This window comes from Manis javanica, chromosome 10, assembly GCF_040802235.1.
Source record: "Manis javanica isolate MJ-LG chromosome 10, MJ_LKY, whole genome shotgun sequence".
Taxonomy (NCBI): domain Eukaryota; kingdom Metazoa; phylum Chordata; class Mammalia; order Pholidota; family Manidae; genus Manis; species Manis javanica.
The window spans coordinates 49,522,073-49,538,163 of NC_133165.1; the positions used below are offsets into that span (position 1 = coordinate 49,522,073).

General features: G+C 47.8%; 2 protein-coding genes across 17 annotated transcripts in view; one reads left to right on the forward strand and one right to left on the reverse strand.

The window, feature by feature from the left end:
• Window positions 1-8,788, forward strand: part of ARHGAP17 (Rho GTPase activating protein 17) — a 111,177-nt gene extending 102,389 nt beyond the window's left edge. For 6 of the 11 annotated variants that reach the window (XM_073215386.1, XM_073215394.1, XM_073215387.1 and 3 more), the window contains 3 exons: window positions 925-1,545; window positions 2,707-2,730; window positions 7,953-8,788. In XM_073215386.1, coding sequence (XP_073071487.1) covers window positions 925-1,545; window positions 2,707-2,730; window positions 7,953-8,083 — 776 coding nt within the window. In that variant the 3' untranslated portion in view covers window positions 8,084-8,788. Of the gene's footprint in view, window positions 1-924; window positions 1,546-2,706; window positions 2,755-4,478; window positions 4,528-7,952 lie in introns of all 11 variants that reach the window. The other 5 variants (XM_073215388.1, XM_073215395.1, XR_012122255.1 and 2 more) reach the window with 4 other exon arrangements.
• Window positions 8,789-8,894: 106 nt separating this feature from the next.
• The window catches only part of SLC5A11 (solute carrier family 5 member 11), a 60,370-nt gene continuing 53,173 nt past the window's right edge, over window positions 8,895-16,091 (reverse strand). For all 6 annotated transcript variants that reach the window (XM_036992492.2, XM_036992489.2, XM_036992488.2 and 3 more), the window contains 2 exons: window positions 15,744-15,912; window positions 8,895-14,948 (listed from right to left, as the gene is read on the reverse strand). In XM_036992492.2, the coding sequence (XP_036848387.2) occupies window positions 14,743-14,948; window positions 15,744-15,912 (375 nt within the window). In that variant the 3' untranslated portion in view covers window positions 8,895-14,742. The remainder of the gene's footprint in view (window positions 14,949-15,743; window positions 15,913-16,091) is intronic.

Sequence of the window (16,091 nt, forward strand, 5' to 3'; positions counted from 1 at the left end):
ATTCCAAGACAACCTCCCAGACTGATTTGTACTTTTATCCAGAACACATCTCTTAGCTCGCATTATTCTGGAATTGGTAGAAATGCTGTTAGTACAAACAAAAACAAGTCCTGTAGGAGAAGATGACTCAGGACAAGGGGCCTTGGTGTATCCAGACAGATCAGTGTGCTTGGGGGCCGACCCCTTAGCACTTCTTGGTTTTCTCCGTTTCTTCCCACCGTCTCAGGTCATGGAACAAGGGTGCTGATGAGTGGGCTAGTGCAACAACTCCACGGGGGGTGGCCTCTGTTAACTGATTTTTCTTATCATTATTGAACTTTCAAAATGACAGGTCTTTAGAGGCCCATAATTATATAATGTGTTTCTTAAAACCATGCTTTTTACTTGGAAACAATTTCAGATTTACAGAAAAGTTGCAAAGGTAAAACAGAGAGTTCCCATATACCTCTTGCCCAGTGTCCCCCATTGTCACCATCTTATATCACCGTGGTTTATAAGAGAAGAAACCAGCAGTGGTTCATTAATCACTATCCACTACACTCCAGTTTTGTTTGAATTTCACCAGTTTTTCTATGACTAGCCGTTTTCTCTTCCAGGCATGCTCTCACCTAGGGGACCGCCACATTCAGTCACTGTGCACCCTTAGCTGCCTCTGGTCTGACAGTCTCACACAGTCTCCCTGTTTTCCCACTGCCCTGATGGACTGGGCAGTCGTGCTGCTCAGGCATTTTGAAGGAACCTCTCAGTTTTCACTTGTCAGGTGTTCTGGCTGGGCTGGGGCCACATGCTTTGGGGAGTGCCTTCCCAACTGCACCCCGTGGGCCCGTGATTTCAGCCGGGCTCACTGCTGGCCAGGCCGCCTGGTGGAGATGGTGCGGGCAATCGCTGTGCTGTTCTCACTGAAAAGTGTTTTCCCCCCCGCAGCTATTAAAAAGCCTGCTCCAGCACCTCCGAAACCTGGAAACCTACCCCCTGGCCATCCTGGGAGCCAGAATTCTCCAGGAACGTCTCAGCATCCACCCGGCCTGTCACCAAAGCCATCTGCCCGAAGCCCTTCTCCTCCTTCTCAGCACCCAGGCCAGGCTCCAGGCCAGCCCTCTGCCCCCTCACAGCTCTCAGCACCCCGGAGATACTCCAGCAGCCTCTCTCCCATACAAGCGCCCAGTCACCCGCCGCCACAGCCCCCGATGCAGGCCGTGCCTCTGGTGCATGCCAAAGCGAGTGGCCAGGGCCAGCCTGCCCCCGGGGCTCTGCCCAGTGAGCATGGACTTGAGCAGCCATCTCACACCCCTCCCCAGACTCCAACGCCCCCCAGTACTCCACCCCTAGGGAAACAGAACTCCAGCCTGTCAGCTTCTCAGACCCAGGTGGCGAGTAACCCTGAGACTGCACAGGCACATACTGGCACCTTGCCGAGGCCAAGACCAGTCCCGAAGCCCAGAAACCGACCCAGCGTGCCCCCGCCCCCTCAGCCTCCTGGTGCGTACTCAGCTGGGGACGGTGGCCTCACCAGCGCAGCTCCCACCGCTTCCAAAATAGTAACGGGTAAGTACGAAGTCGGTTGAGACATCTCTCCTGTCCACTCAACATTGCTTTTCCTAGTACGCCTCTTCATGTATGCTTCCATTGATAGTAGGGGTCAGCAAACTACACCCACAGGCTAAGTCCGGCCCCTGGTCTATTTCTGTGGATAAACTTTCACTGGAACACAGTCCCACCCATTTGTTTACATATTATTGTCTCTGGCTGCTTTTGTGCTCAAATAGCAGAGTTGTGTAGTCCTTTCAGAGACCATATGGCTCACAGAGCCTAAAATATTTACTACCTGGCCCTTGAAGTTTGCTGGCTCCTGTTTTGTAGGTTTGTCATGTGTTTAAGACCTGTCTACAATTTTATTTTTCTAAGTCTAATGACCTGATGCAGGTGGACAGTATTATATACAACATGAGCATGAAATTCATTTCTTAGTGAATTCCTCATTCTCATTTCCTTCTGAGAGTAAAGATATTCACAGTAAGTGAAGCATTTCAGGTGTACCTTTAAAAACGTGGTTTGTGCCAAATTAGCTGCTCTGGGAAGGGAGACCTCAGGGCCTGATCATGTCGGGAGTGCCAGCCTCTAGTGGTAAGGGAGGGGAAAACCAAGGATTGTCCGGTGATTGCCATGGAAACCTGTTTTAGGTGGTGCTGATTGTACAGATTTTAGTGGGCTACCCAATGGGATTTCAGTGGGATTTTAGTGGGCTACCTAATGGCAGTCTAGAACATTTGTCATTTATGATTTAAAAAAGAAATTCCATCCCAGGTGCTCTAATATACTGTTTGATTTAAGGATGGGATGGACAGACTTTTTTCTTTTAATGTGTTTTCAAATATGGTCATTGGGAGCTTTGAATTATTTCTTACAACAGCCTAGTTTAAAATTTTCAAAGTGGAGAAGCTGTTTTTAGAGAAGCTGAAATCTGCCTCTGGGCTCTCCAGCCATACTGAGTGACTTCTTGGCTGAAAATGAGCCAAGGGCACACCCCAGCCTGGTACTCCAAAGGATGAGGGTTAAATGACTTCTATCTTGCAACAATATTTTTTTTCAGGAATGTTATGCATAATTTGCATGTGTTATAAATGGGTAATAACCTTTCTGATGACACCTCCACTTTAATTTTTAAAAAGCGGAGCCACATTGGTTTGTTTGTTTGTTTCCCCATAGATGCCCTTCCTAGCGCTCTCACAGGTGGGGAAGGTTTCCAGGAATAAGGTCTGTAACCGCCCCCAGCAGCTGGCACCACAGCTCAATGCTCCTGCTTAGCCGTGTTTTGCATATGTGCTTTTGGCTTTGTGCTCAGGAGCAGCCATTTGACCTCAGGCCCTCGGTTCCAAGCCCATAGACATCACTTTTGTTTTTATCCTAAGCATTTTGAGCTGCAGTGCTCTAAATTCAAGAGGTAGCTGTCAGTAGATTGGGAGCCCAATTTCAAGCCACTTACATTAAGATACTGAGAATGTCTTCCTCCTATTTGGTAAGCCTTTCCCAAGTGTCCTGCTCTTCTCAGCATGATTCACCTGTCACTGACTGGCTCATCACATCCAACCAAAGAGGACTCGGCTGCAGTCAGCACAAAAAATTGTGTCCCTTGTGTCTTGAGCTGTAATTTTTTATTTTATATCCTAAGTGCAAGTTAACTGCATGGAGCTTCTTAATTTGATGTCTGAAATTCTCAGGACCAAAAAAACATCTTCCTGCACAAATCCCACACTAAATCCCCTCGCATTCTAGCGTGCTTCCATTTTGCTTTCTTAAACCATATGAGCTTTTCAGAAGGCGCTGGGAGCTCACGTGAATCATGCCTCTTGGTCCACATCTGAGCGACAGAAGGCTCTCATTACATGGACATTTGCCTTAATCGGCAGGTCTGATCCTATAGCCTTTGGTAGGCTACTTAGAGTGCTCACAGCTTTGGTCTGAGTAAGACTTTCTGTAGGAGCCAGAGAGGAAAACAAGAATGCAACCTTTAAAACACGTCGCCGAGCACAGGCGTGACTCTGCCTTCCCGACTCCTTGGTGACTAACCCAGAACTGGGGTTGCCCAGTTGGGTGTGGAGGTTATTTACATGAGTGAAGTGACTAAGCCCTAATTAAGGCTGAGCCTTTTAACAACTCCCGTACTGGTGACACACCAGATTTTATTCCCAGATCTTTCCTTATATTTAGATGGAAAACTACAAACCAGAATTATATCTGTTCTTTAAAACTGTTGTTACCTGGGGTGTATTTATTCCAGAAAGCTATTTTATTGATCTGCTACAATACTGTAATGCTCTATACTTTATGAGTTAAGTGAAATTTTATATTAAAAATGCTTTTCCTTTAGATAGTAGCTAAATATTTAAAAAACAACCAATGCTATGAATTCTCCTAACTCAAATTCCAGGTCACCACAATTACCTTTGTATTACAGAATTAACTTTCAATTTCTTAAAATCCCCTGGACTGCCATTCGGAGTGCACAAGAGGCCAGCATTTAGAGTTTATAAATCTGTTAGTGTAGGTCATGCTGCTAATGACCATTCTTGGATATAGCCATGGGGTATTTCAAGAAGGAGAAAAAGTAATTTCCTTGGACAGGCAGTCCTTCACTGTGCCATCATGTTTTCACTTGGAAAACTTTAAACAGACAAATTCCCCAAAAGAGGTTATTTGTTTGGAGCATTTAATCCTAAAAAGTTGAATTAAAGCCTGGGGATTAAGATAAACTCTAGGGGTAGATTATTGCTGCCCAGCAGGTTCAGCAGCCATCTCCTAGCATCCAGCACCGGAGAATGGATGGATTCTGGCTTCATTTGGAGTCTCTTTTTTGTTGTTACTCTACAAAGCAGTAGGATTTTAGTGTCACAAGTAAAAGAGTTTACATCTTGCTGTTTTTAAAGTAATAGATTTTAGACAAGAGTGTTCTAATTGAAACATTTTATTAAATAATTTAGATGTATGAGCTGCCATATTCAGTAAGAACTGAAATTGGAATATTTAATGGTAAGGAAAAGGCACCTGATTGGCCAAAGCATTTTTGCTACTCTGTGATCATATTCGTGCACTAATGCCTGTTACTAACCGGTCACCATAACCCCGCCTGCTTGCATCCCTACTAATAGTGCATGTGCTAAAGGAGCTGGGCTTCCTTCATGCATGTTGTCAATTTCCCTGAGTACTAAGTGTGGTCACAGATGTTTGACAGGTGGTCACCTTGTTACTTCTTTAATTTCCATCCTTTCCTATCCTGGGCAGGCTTGAGGTGTAGCAGAAAGAAGGCACGTTGCAGAGTTGGACATGCCTGAATTAGAATTTCAGCTCTCTCCGTAACACCAGGCAAGGGGCAGCCTGGGTGTTCAGTAAAATGGTGATTTTGTGAGAATTTTTGTTCAAGAGATTAAATCAGATAAAATTAGAAGAGCATCTACAGTTTGTAATATACACTGGGTCTGAATAAATGGTAGCTATTTATTACCACTTTTATTTTGAAAAAATGATCAGAGTTATGTATTAGATTCATATGTCAACACTTTAAATGCTTGTTTGCCCAGACCCAGCCTTCCAGGATCTAGACACAGGAGGTTTGGGGCCCAGGCATCCACATTTTGATTCTGATGCACTACTTGTTTTTCCTAATATTGGTTCTTTACTGGGTAAAAAGACAATACTCAGGAGTAGAAGGTATTTCTTAATTTAGTGAGCATGAGAATACCCATGAGTCATTCATCCATTGTGCGATGGTAAACCAAGTCACTCTCATAGCAGTCATTAAAAACTCGACACTTTGCTGCTTCTCATAGTGTTCCTTTTAAAAGTAAACCCTGTAATGTCATGAAAGTAATGCATTAAAAAAAAAACATTGATGTTGAAGAAAATTTGGGAACTAGAAACAGTACGTCACCCTTCTACAATTGAAGTACACTATTCATAGTCTATTTTTTTCCTCAAAGTCCAGCGGGGTGCATGATGGTAATTACTTCATTATTTCAGTAGTATTTCATTAAGCAGATGTATTATGTCAGTTGGACATTTAAGTGGCTTTTACTTATAGTTTATTTCTAAAATAAATAACCGAATCATGTCAAGGTAAACATCCAGTGAGATGTAAACAGAATCTTTCTTGAACAAGAATAATAAAAAGTTGACTCAAAGTCTCTTAGAGACTGGAAAGGCTCTTATAGCCTAGAATAGAGGAAGTCATTCTCCCAGACTCTGGGTTAGAGAATGGTCGGAGGAGGAGCTGATTCACCCTGCAACTGTGCCTGAGACGTTTCATTTCAAGGATTTGAAATCTGTTACCTGGCAAAGTGGCTATCCACAGTATCCTTGGGCTTTTTGAAGGGTAGGTTCACAACCTAAAGCACAAATTCTGAATTGTTGAAGTGACACGTAAACTTCTAGGACCATCCTCTAAATTAGAGAGTGGCAGTCCTGGCCCTCAGAGGGTCCACCACCTTCCTTTGAGCGTCTTCCTTTCAGATATTCAAAAAAGGAAGAAAGCTGGTTATGTTTGTCCCAGCCCCAGCTCAGTGGTGAGCCTCCTCCCACTCTGCTGTGAGCTTAGGCTGTGTCCTGGGCCTCCTCTCTTGGTTTTTTTTGTTTTTGTTGTTTTAAATATAATATCAATCATAGGAACTTAGCTCCAAGCAATATAGTCAAAGTCCAGCCCTCCTTGGAATGCATATAATGAAAAATGGTGCCTTATGTAAATTCACAGCCAGAAAGTTTTTTAGAGGCATTCGAAAAAAAAATAAACAAAGAAAGAAGAGTTCCTGCAGGTCTCTTTCTAAAATAACCTTTTCCTCCTTTTTAACTAAAATGAACCAGAGTGTTTGAGACTCAACCCATTATCTCCTCAGATACTGTCTTCCCTCCCAGGACACTCACTCAAAGACATACAAACTCCTTTGGAGAGGAGGGATAGCTTTATGCTGGTTGAGAATTTGGTCCTGCATGAAGAGTTGAGTGTGCCAGAGGCCCCCTTTCGTACCTCTGCAGTGGTGACTCCTGCTGCCTTGGGTGTTTTCACGGGGGTTGGTGAGCTGATGTCATGACCTGTGTGGGGTGCTCAGCACCGTGTCTGGGTGGTGGCTGCTCAGTGATGTCAGCGATCGTGTGAAGGTCAGCCCCATTCTGAAAGCTGGCTCTGTACACATGCTGTGACTCTTACTGCTTCTTGGGTGTAAATGGATCCGTTGTTTTCTTCAAGCAGTGGTTTGTGTAAGAATAAGAGAGGAGCTGGAGAGAGAAATGTACCTGCCAACCTCAGATAAAGCAGAGGGGCAGGCAGGAGGCAGGGGAAGTAGGCTTCCTTGTGCTCCTACCACACATTTTTTTCCCCTGAATATTTAAGTCATGTATGTTCATCATAAATAGGGAAATTCAGAAAAGTGCAAATCCATAAATTATATATGTGACATTGAAAAAAAGGATAGCAAGTTTGTCTTCTGAAAAGGATCTGTGGCTGATAGGTATTAGTTTGCATGTAAACCCAGATATTACCAAGCAGAAATCTGATTAGTCTATACAAGCCTCTGCCTCATGCATCTGCCACCAGGCACAGCAGTTCCACAGTTTCTTCTAAACTCTCTGGGCACAGAAGAGATCCTGGCTGGTTGCACCTGTCTTATTGGGTTAGGATAATGGTAAAGGGGTTGAATTCTCAATGGATTTCTTGTACCACTGTTGTCTTCCAGACACAGCTACTTCTTTATCTGAGGCTATAGGGGGGAGGGTTAGAAAGATGGTTAGGTTGGATGACTATCCTATCCACCTGTCTGTCCAGCCAGCCAGCCAACTGACCAGCCAAGCAGCCACAAAATTTATTGAGCATCTGCTATTTGGCAGTGTCTGGGGACATCTTTACTTGCCACGCTGGGGGAGAGAGCTCTATACCGTCCATATGGTAGAGGCCACGGATGTGACCTGATGTCCATCCCACAGGGCACTGGACGGCCCCCACAGCCCAGGATGATCCAGCCCCAAATGTCCCTAGTGCCGAGGATGAGCGCATAGCATTAGCAACAGGAGCAAGAACTCACTGGCCTCAGAGAACAAGCTCTTCCCAGGGAAGTTCATCTATTACTGCCGCCCAGATGTCAGGACATTTCACTTAGTGCATTAGCGGCATTGGTAAAAGTGGGGCATCCTTTCCTCAGTCAGAGCAGTCAGATCCCGCAAGGGTGTGTCTCTGAGGGCTGCTGCAGGCTCACAGAAAGGCCACCAGCACCTGGAGGTGGGACTGTGCCATGTGGCTGCCCCTCGGGTCTCAAAGGCTTGACTAAACTGCTGAGGGCAGATGGTGCCTCTGATAGGGGAATGTGTGTGCGTGGGCTGACTCTTGAACCTTCCAGCTTCTCTTAGAGTGTTCTAGGGTGGCCTCAACGGCATCACCTTATATTGACACCATGTCTCATGTTTTTGTCCAGACTCCAATTCTAGGATTTCAGACCCGCTTCGCATCATCTTTCCTGAACTGCATTCGGACTCAGCAAGCAAAGACCTGCCTGGACACCTTCTGCTGGAAATAGATAATGATACTGAGAGTACCGCCCTGTGAAGACAACCCCCAGCCCTCGTCCCTCCCACTCTACTGAGTGGGATGGGGGCAGGCAGACACTTCCCTTTGCAGACCAAACAGTGAGAAGCTTTGAGTGGAGGGCACAAGGCGGCCTTCCCACAGCCTGAGGAGCAAGTGGAGGCCGACACTTAAAGCTGAATGACCTGTGTCTTGAAGGAGTCAGCTTTCTTTACATGGGGCAGAAATCACGCCAAAAGGTTTTAAAAAGAACAGAAATATGTAGCGTGGAAGAGATTATTATTGCCGAGACATGTATAGGAAGCTTCTGCCGCTGCAGTTAATGCAGGCGGCACCAGGGGCAATTTGGACTGAGTGAGAAGCTCTGCGTCAACTATCTACTTAAGAAAATACACCCACTGTGCAAGCCGCCTACTTCCTGCTACTGGGACTTTCATTTTACGTCAAGAGAGAGGATCCTGTCCGCGGGCTCGCCGCAGAATCATTTTGTATGAAGTATGGTCGGTGTGTCCCCGACCCCCTCAGCCCCACGGGCGCTGATGGTGACTGCTGGATCTGTCACCTCAGCAAACGATGTTGCTTGTGCCTTGGTGGATTGCCAGGATATGGAAAGAAATGTACTGGTTTTTTTTTTTAAACGATGTAATTGCTACTTGATAAGGACCGAACATTATTCTAGTTTCATGTTTAATTTGAATTAAATAAATTCTGTGGTTTATATGAAAACTTTATAATTCTTGGGGGCAGAACTGTGCATTGTGTGTATGTATATGCGTGTTGTCACTGGGACACCTGAGGGTCTGACTGTGACTGTACAGGTGTGAACAAACAACAGCGTCATAGTGACACCAGCCGCCAGGTGCCCCAGACGCCTCCTGTACTGGCCATGCCTCAGCAAACGTAGCAGTCCTGACACCCTTCCTCTTCCATCTCGGGACACGTAGACTCTGGGAGGCCAACTCACAGGTCCAGTGCACGAGTCAGGAGCCATTGCTTTCCAAGGGGTTCCCTTTCCCAGTGGCTGGAAATCACCTCTTTCCCAGGATTGAAATACTTGGGAAAAGTGGACAGGGAAATCACTTTTTCCTCTTACCTCAAAGTTCCCTGTGCCCTGAAGTACTTCCTACACTTTCTAATGACATTGAAACTATGTCTCTAGAAACCCATTTTGCTCCATGTTGTAAATTGATGTTTGCTTAAGGTCCCCTCCTCATGCCCCATCCATGTGTGATCTTTCTGTACCCTGCTTTAGCTACAGAGAAGGAAGAAACTAGAGAAGCTGCAGGAAACCCTGTGGGGAAAGCAGAGGTCTCAATTGGCCCATCAGTGCTGAGCCACTTCTCCAAGCAGCCTGCTGTCCCCAGTTGGGCACTGCACCTTGGAGATGCTTCTTGCCAGTGCTCAGGAGGCAGCCAGGACACTGTGCTCGCTGAGGAAGTGGTGTTGGTGTCTGGGGACCAGCATGTCGCATGGGTTTTGTTCCCACTGATTCTGAATGACTACAGATTGTACCTTCATTATTTAAGAATGGCAGTTTTCACTCGCCCATTGTTAATAGCAATCTCCCTGCCCCAACAGCTCCGATTTTTAAAGAAAGATAATTATTTGACTTTGTATGTGCATCAAGGTAAATACCGCATCGAGGCTCCTGTCAGGCTTGGGTGGGTGAGCCCAGTCGTGGGGCTCGGTGCAATTGGGGCCATCAGTACATCACAGTGGAGGCATCTCCAGGTCGCCACGTCGCTGTCACCTCCTCTCACCCAGCCCACTGTCAGGTGGGGTCCAGCGGGAAGTCGGGGCCACCCCGCAGCCAGGAAAGTGCTGCCGGCTCCATGCCCCTTGGGCTGCTTCTTCCCTGCCCTGCAGAGCTGCTGTTTCAGGGGGCCCAGCGTGTGTGCTCAGGCCCCTGTTCCCGCCGCCCACACCCAGCCACCCCAGGGCAGGGTCCCTTCCTCTCCCCATACCCGGCATTCAGCGCCTGTCCACCTGCCACTGGGAGACCACAGGGGGTCGGGGATGGGTGGCATCTGGCTGCCTTAATTGTGCTGGGTTCTACCCTGTGAATTCCCAAGAGTCAGGTGAGTGGAGGGACTGAACCCCTGGGCCTTCTTGGTGGACCTGGTTTCCTGGGGGCTCCGTAGGTGGACCCTTGACCCCTTCTTGGGACTCCAGCTCCTAGTGCTTCCCCGAGTCCAGTGAGTCCCACAAGTGCTTGTACTTGAAGGTCTTAAGATCAACCCTCCTTCTGGCTTCTCTGCTTGTGATCAATTCCCCCATTTTCCCACCTGCACTGTGGGCCTGGTAGTGACTGGATTCCAGAAACTTCTCCCTCTGTTCACAGATCCCGTTCTACCTTGTCTTCAGTCCAGGATCGCAGGTGATCTCTGACTCACAGTCTAGGGGTCTTGCGTTGGGCTGGGTGGTACCTCACTGACGGATATTTCTAAGCCAGAGGCTTCCATTTTTCTAATATTGTAGTGACAGAGCTGGGGAGGAGGGAAGGCCTGCTGGATGGTGACTCTGCCTGCTCTGATGCAACCAAAAGGCAAAGTGACATGACCCGGGCCGCCTAAGCTGCCAGCTCGGGGGGAGCAAGGCGGAAGGTGCAGTCAGGGCACCTGTCTCTGGATGCCACTTTTAGAGGTGTCTCTGCAGCCCGTCCTCCCACCCACACCCCATCTGGGTCCTTGAGGCTGTTCTGCGTTTCCTGGCTTCACCCCTTGACAATAAATTGCCTTTTTTATTTTTTTTTGCATGAACTTTCTTGGGTTTGTTTCTATTACCTGCAACCAAATGACTCCTACTAGAGGCTCTCCTAAAAGGCTGTCCCCACCTGCTCACTCAGCTACACAGCTTTACTGACCTCTTGTGGCTTTGCAGGTGAACTCTCCTCTGCCCACATGCTCTCCATCCCATATGCACACACGTTCACAAACCACACACACTGTGTCAGTTACCTATGGCCACTGGACAAGTGACCACAAATGGCAGCTTAAAACAACACACATCTAGTACCTTACAGTTTCTGTGGGTCAAGAGTCCAGGCCAGCTTAGCTGGGTCCTCTGCATAGAGTCTCAGGCTGACAATCAAGGTGCCGGCCAGGGCTGGGGTCTTATCTGGAGGTTCGACTAGGGAAAGATCGATGTGTAAGTTACCTCAGGTTGTCAGAATTCATGTCCTCGTAGTCATGGAAGCACAAGGTCTGAGGGCCCTGGCTCCTTTCTGACCATCACCTGGAGGCCATCCTCAGCTCCTAAAGGCTGCCTGCAGTTCCTGGACACATGGGCTTCTCCACTGTGGCCACTACCTCATCAAGCCTGCAATCCTTTACAGTCTAGCAGACTAGCAAGATGGTCTTACCTGATGTGATGTAATCACAGACTGACAGTGCATCTGTTCTGCCGTATACGACTGGCTGGAAGCAGGTGCATCCACACTTGGGGAGGGAATTAGACCAGGACATGAACACCAGCAGGTGGGCATCACTGAGGGTCACCTCAGGGTCCCTCAACCACACACATCAAAATGTCATCACAAGTTACGTCACAAGTGAGGGGTATATTTGAGCCACATTTTTTCTTGAATGAAAAAATTAACCAGGGTTCCACTTTCACCCTGCTTGTATTTAATTTGAGTTTTTATGCACATCAATAAATTATATTTGACCAGAAAAACATTTGCATGTCCTTTAATGGTAGAAAGTCAATATTTTTGTTTTCACACAAAGACCCTTAGAATTGAAGTGAGGTCTTTAAGTAATTGCTGTGTGTCCTCCAGGTAAATACTGAGGGTTTGCTCTTCCATATACTGGCCTAGACCCTGGGGACCCTGGGGAGCCAATGCGAACCCTACAGACATGGAAGCAGAAGGCACACCCGGGAAACAGAGTGCTGTGGAGAGGGAGAAGCCGAGGGAGCACAAGAGGAAGGCCTAAGCTCCTGGTGCTGATTGGAGGGTGGAGCTGTGCACTTAAGACAGAAGGAAGAGCTTGAGCAGCAGCTGTGGGGTGAGAGCCAGCACAAAACAGAGTGGGAGGCGGCAGCAGGCAAGGAACAAAGCTGGTGAGGCCAGGAAGCACTGGAATACCAGGGGCCTCAGAGCTCATGTCCAGGAGGTGTCCAAGGCTAGGGAGCTGCTCAGGCCGCTGGAAGGCAGCAGCAGCCCTGTCAGTAGTTTAGACCCCGGTGGCTCTGATACAGAACACAGACTGGTGTGGAGCAGGACTAGAGGCAGGAAGTCTCTAGGAGAGAGCTGATACCAGCCTAGCTTAACATAGAGGCAGCAGGGAGGGAGTGAAGGGGGCAGATCAGCTCATGGTCGTTAGGGAGGCAGAGTCACATGATTTGCTGACTGTGGGCCTTTCTCAAAGGTGAGAACTGATCAGAAGGGCAGCTCTAGAGGCCATTGTCTTGTCCAGGAGGGCTTTGAGGTGGCATAGTTTCCAAAGATAACTGTCCTGCCAGTGGGTCACCCCCATGAGCTCAGACCCCAGGGAGCTGAACTGGGGCAGGAATAGTGGGTGTTCCTTGGTCATAGGCAGAAGCCGGGCCTGGGAGGGGTGTGGCTGGTGGAGGTGAGAGGGTATCTGGGTTCTGAAGGTCGTTGTTCATTCCCTCACCAGGCACTGTGCTAGGCCTAAGTGTGAGTGACACACTGCCACTGTGGAACTTTCCCTGAAGTTGGGAAGGCAGTCAAGCAATTGATAATATAGTGTGATACTTGCTTTGAAGGCACATGTCATAATAGGAATGGGATAATCAGGGAAGGCTTCCTGGAGGAAGTGATGCTTAAGATGCACCTAGAATAGGAATGAGCCAGAAGATGAAAGAGGGATAGTATGGGCAAAGGGAAGAGCAGAGGCAAAAACCCATTTATTGGACATTTATACTCATATGTTTCAGGGCCCACTGTATGCCAGCCACTGTGTTTGGCACAGGAGTGGGAAAGCATGAATATGATACCACCTTAGTCTGTGGAAGGAGAGCAATCAGTTGAAACCAGAGAGAGGCCTTGCCATCAGGGGGCTTGTCATTCCTAGTAAGGAATGTGGACTTCATCCTGGGAGTTTAGGGAGGTCACTGAAGGAGCAGAGGAGTGGCTTGATCAGATTCACTCTCTCTCCCTATGACTGGTCAGTGGTCAAGAGTAGAGGCAGGAAGGCCAGTGTGAGGCTGGTGTTAGTGAACCAGGAGCGAGGTGGCAGTGAGCTGAACATCCAAACTGATAACTCCCACTGAAACACACTTCTGACCCAGCCGGAGGCAGCAGAGGCCTGGGTGTGACGGGCCAGTGCAGCCACTGGAGCTTGACTGGGGGGTGATTCGGGGAGGGTGCTCTGGACTCCAGTGGAGCCTCTAGAGCCTCCACTCCTCTGCTTCACTCTTGGAGAGGACGCTCAGCCTCCCCTCAAGCCCAGTTCCTCAGAAACCCATCTCAGGCTCCTGCCAGGAGCCAGTTATGGGGGGCCGGATCCTAGCGACATTAGGAAGCAGTCATCACACACACCTTTTCTAGGCTGGCTGAAGTGTGCCTTAGTCCAACCCACAGCTACCATTTGGATCAGGCCTCCAAAAGGGTAGGGCCCCAGCTAATACATTTACCTTTGGACCAGGCTGGTCCCAGGTGTTGAGAGCATCAAGTAGGAATTCAAAAGATGGCACTGAGTGACAGGTGAGCTGGTGGCTCCTTAGCCCAGGGATTCCTGTCCATATTCCTTTGAAGTCTGGAAATTGAGATACTGTTCCAATTCTCCAGTTCTGTCAGGCTAGCAAGTTGTTCCAATCCTCGCCATTAGCTCCCTTTATCCTAAGACTAGAATAATAGCTCATGGCCCTGGGCTGCTCCAGAGATGGTCTCAGAACTAACTCAGCTGTGTATGCTGCAAACACAGACCCTACAAGTCATTCCATCAGATCCCATCAGGGCCCAGAATAGAGAAACTAGGATGGCTGGCTCTATCCAGAACAGAGGTGGCTGCTCTTCTGGTCAAAAGCCCCACTGCCCTCAGCCAGTAGAGAGTCGTCGTGGAGGTGCTCATCCTTCTGGATGCTTGTTGTCGGGAAGCAGCACTGCGGAGAATCAAGCAGGGAAACAGTCTACACCAGACCTTGGGAAGCGCACACAATTCCTTGGTTTTCTTATAGCACAAGAATCCAGGGAACCGACTCAGGTCTATTTCCCAGAGAGAATATCAAGGAGCAAGGATTGCAATGAGGAAACCTTTGGGGACCAGCTATTCCTTCACCCAAAGCCGGCAGGAGTGGAAGGCAAGAGATAGTATTCAAGTCCCATTCCTTGCATTTTGAAGGTGAGCTGGTGAAAGTTCAAGGGCTAACACTCCCCACCCGGGAGATGGGGCTGCTGTTGGGCTGGGAGGGTTCGTGGGTCTTTGCTTATTTATCTGTTTGAAGCTGGCTCTTGATATTGCCTGATGGACAGGGATTGTGAAGAAGTAGCCTTTTGGGGAAAAGAAGTTTTTATGCTTCTCTCCTTTTCCAGTTTCTAACCGTCATTCCTTTCGAAGAAGAAAAGAGTTAAATGTCATGTTGAAAATGGCCTGTAAACACCTTTGAAGGCTCATAGTAAACAAATGAAGCTTTATTATGATTTTTCTTTCATTAAAAAAAAAATGGGGCATTGGAAACAAATGGAGAGTTTGGACCCCTGCAGTCACCCCACATTATGCAAAGTAGCCCCAGACAAAGATAGCGCAGCTAATGCAGACAATGAGGCTGACGTCCAGGAGGGCTTTCACGAAGGGGTTTTCTTCCAAGGACACTATGACCCGGTCTGCTTTGCTTGGGGGCTCCTCCTTGCTCCTGCTCTCCATTCCACAGAGCCACAGCATGGCTTTCACCACTTTGGACTGCTTTTGCGTCATGTCACCTAAAAAAAACCCATATAAAAGACATAGGAAGGGCTGTGTCTCTCAGAAGAGGGGACCAACTGGGTGTGTGTCCATGCACTGTGATAAATACTTCAAGCACATTTTCTGGAAAGCATTAATTAATACTCTAATTTTGGAAGACTTGAATTCTGGAAGATGGGCATTTTCATAAACTCTTTGTTATTTTCAGACTTTATATATATGCATATACATATAAATAAAGGCCACATGTGATGATAAATAGCAACCCACAGCCTCAAGGACAGGGAGACAATAGCGACCTTGGCTACGTGAAAGGCACACCCTGGGTCTAAGGGGCATCTGCTTCTCGGATCCAGACAATGTCTGCCATGCAGACCTGTGGACCCAGTGTTGCCAGATCATCCCACTTTTCAAGAGAAGATGGAAATCTGGAATTTTATGTGGAATCTTCCTACGTTAAAATGTTAGCTCACATTTTATTAGAATAGTAGGTGAGCTAAACCAAAATATGTCTGTTTGAAACCAGTGTAATTTAGAGAATGCCAGTACTACTCCAGCCCACCTTGTGGGGTTTCATGAGGATTATACAAACCATGTTCAGAAAGTGCTCAACAAGTGTCTGCTGTTATTGCCCACTTGGTTCAGAGTTATTAAGGAACTGTCTCCCCATGGCTGCGTCAGAAACTGGAAGTCAGGGGATGCCAGGCTTCCAAGCTGGCCCCTTTCCTGGCTTGCGATTTGATAGAAAAATCGCCCCTTGAACACAGAGTGCTTCTTGAAGTTCCTACTGTAACTGAGGAGAGGCAACTCACAGCTGTGGGTTTTGGACACATTTTCTTGAATAGTCTCCAGCTGAATGTTGGTGCTGCTGGCCTCCGGTGTCCCGTTCTGGGGGAGGGTAAGAGGGAGGGGAGCTGCTGGTGGCCCCAGTTCCTTCTGAATCATGAGGTTATGACGAGTAAACCAGGTCAGGTGACTGACCTAAGGAGCAGAGAGGAATCATGGGATGGTTGTGGGGGGTAGGGGGACCTCCAGCCCCAAGTTCAGCCCTCACGTTTGAGTCTGCTCCCAGCCTCGGCCTCTCACTCCACCCCACCAAAACTTCAGAAGCAAAGGACATTTTACCCATGCATCCCCCATCTTGCTTTTTCAGCCCTAGT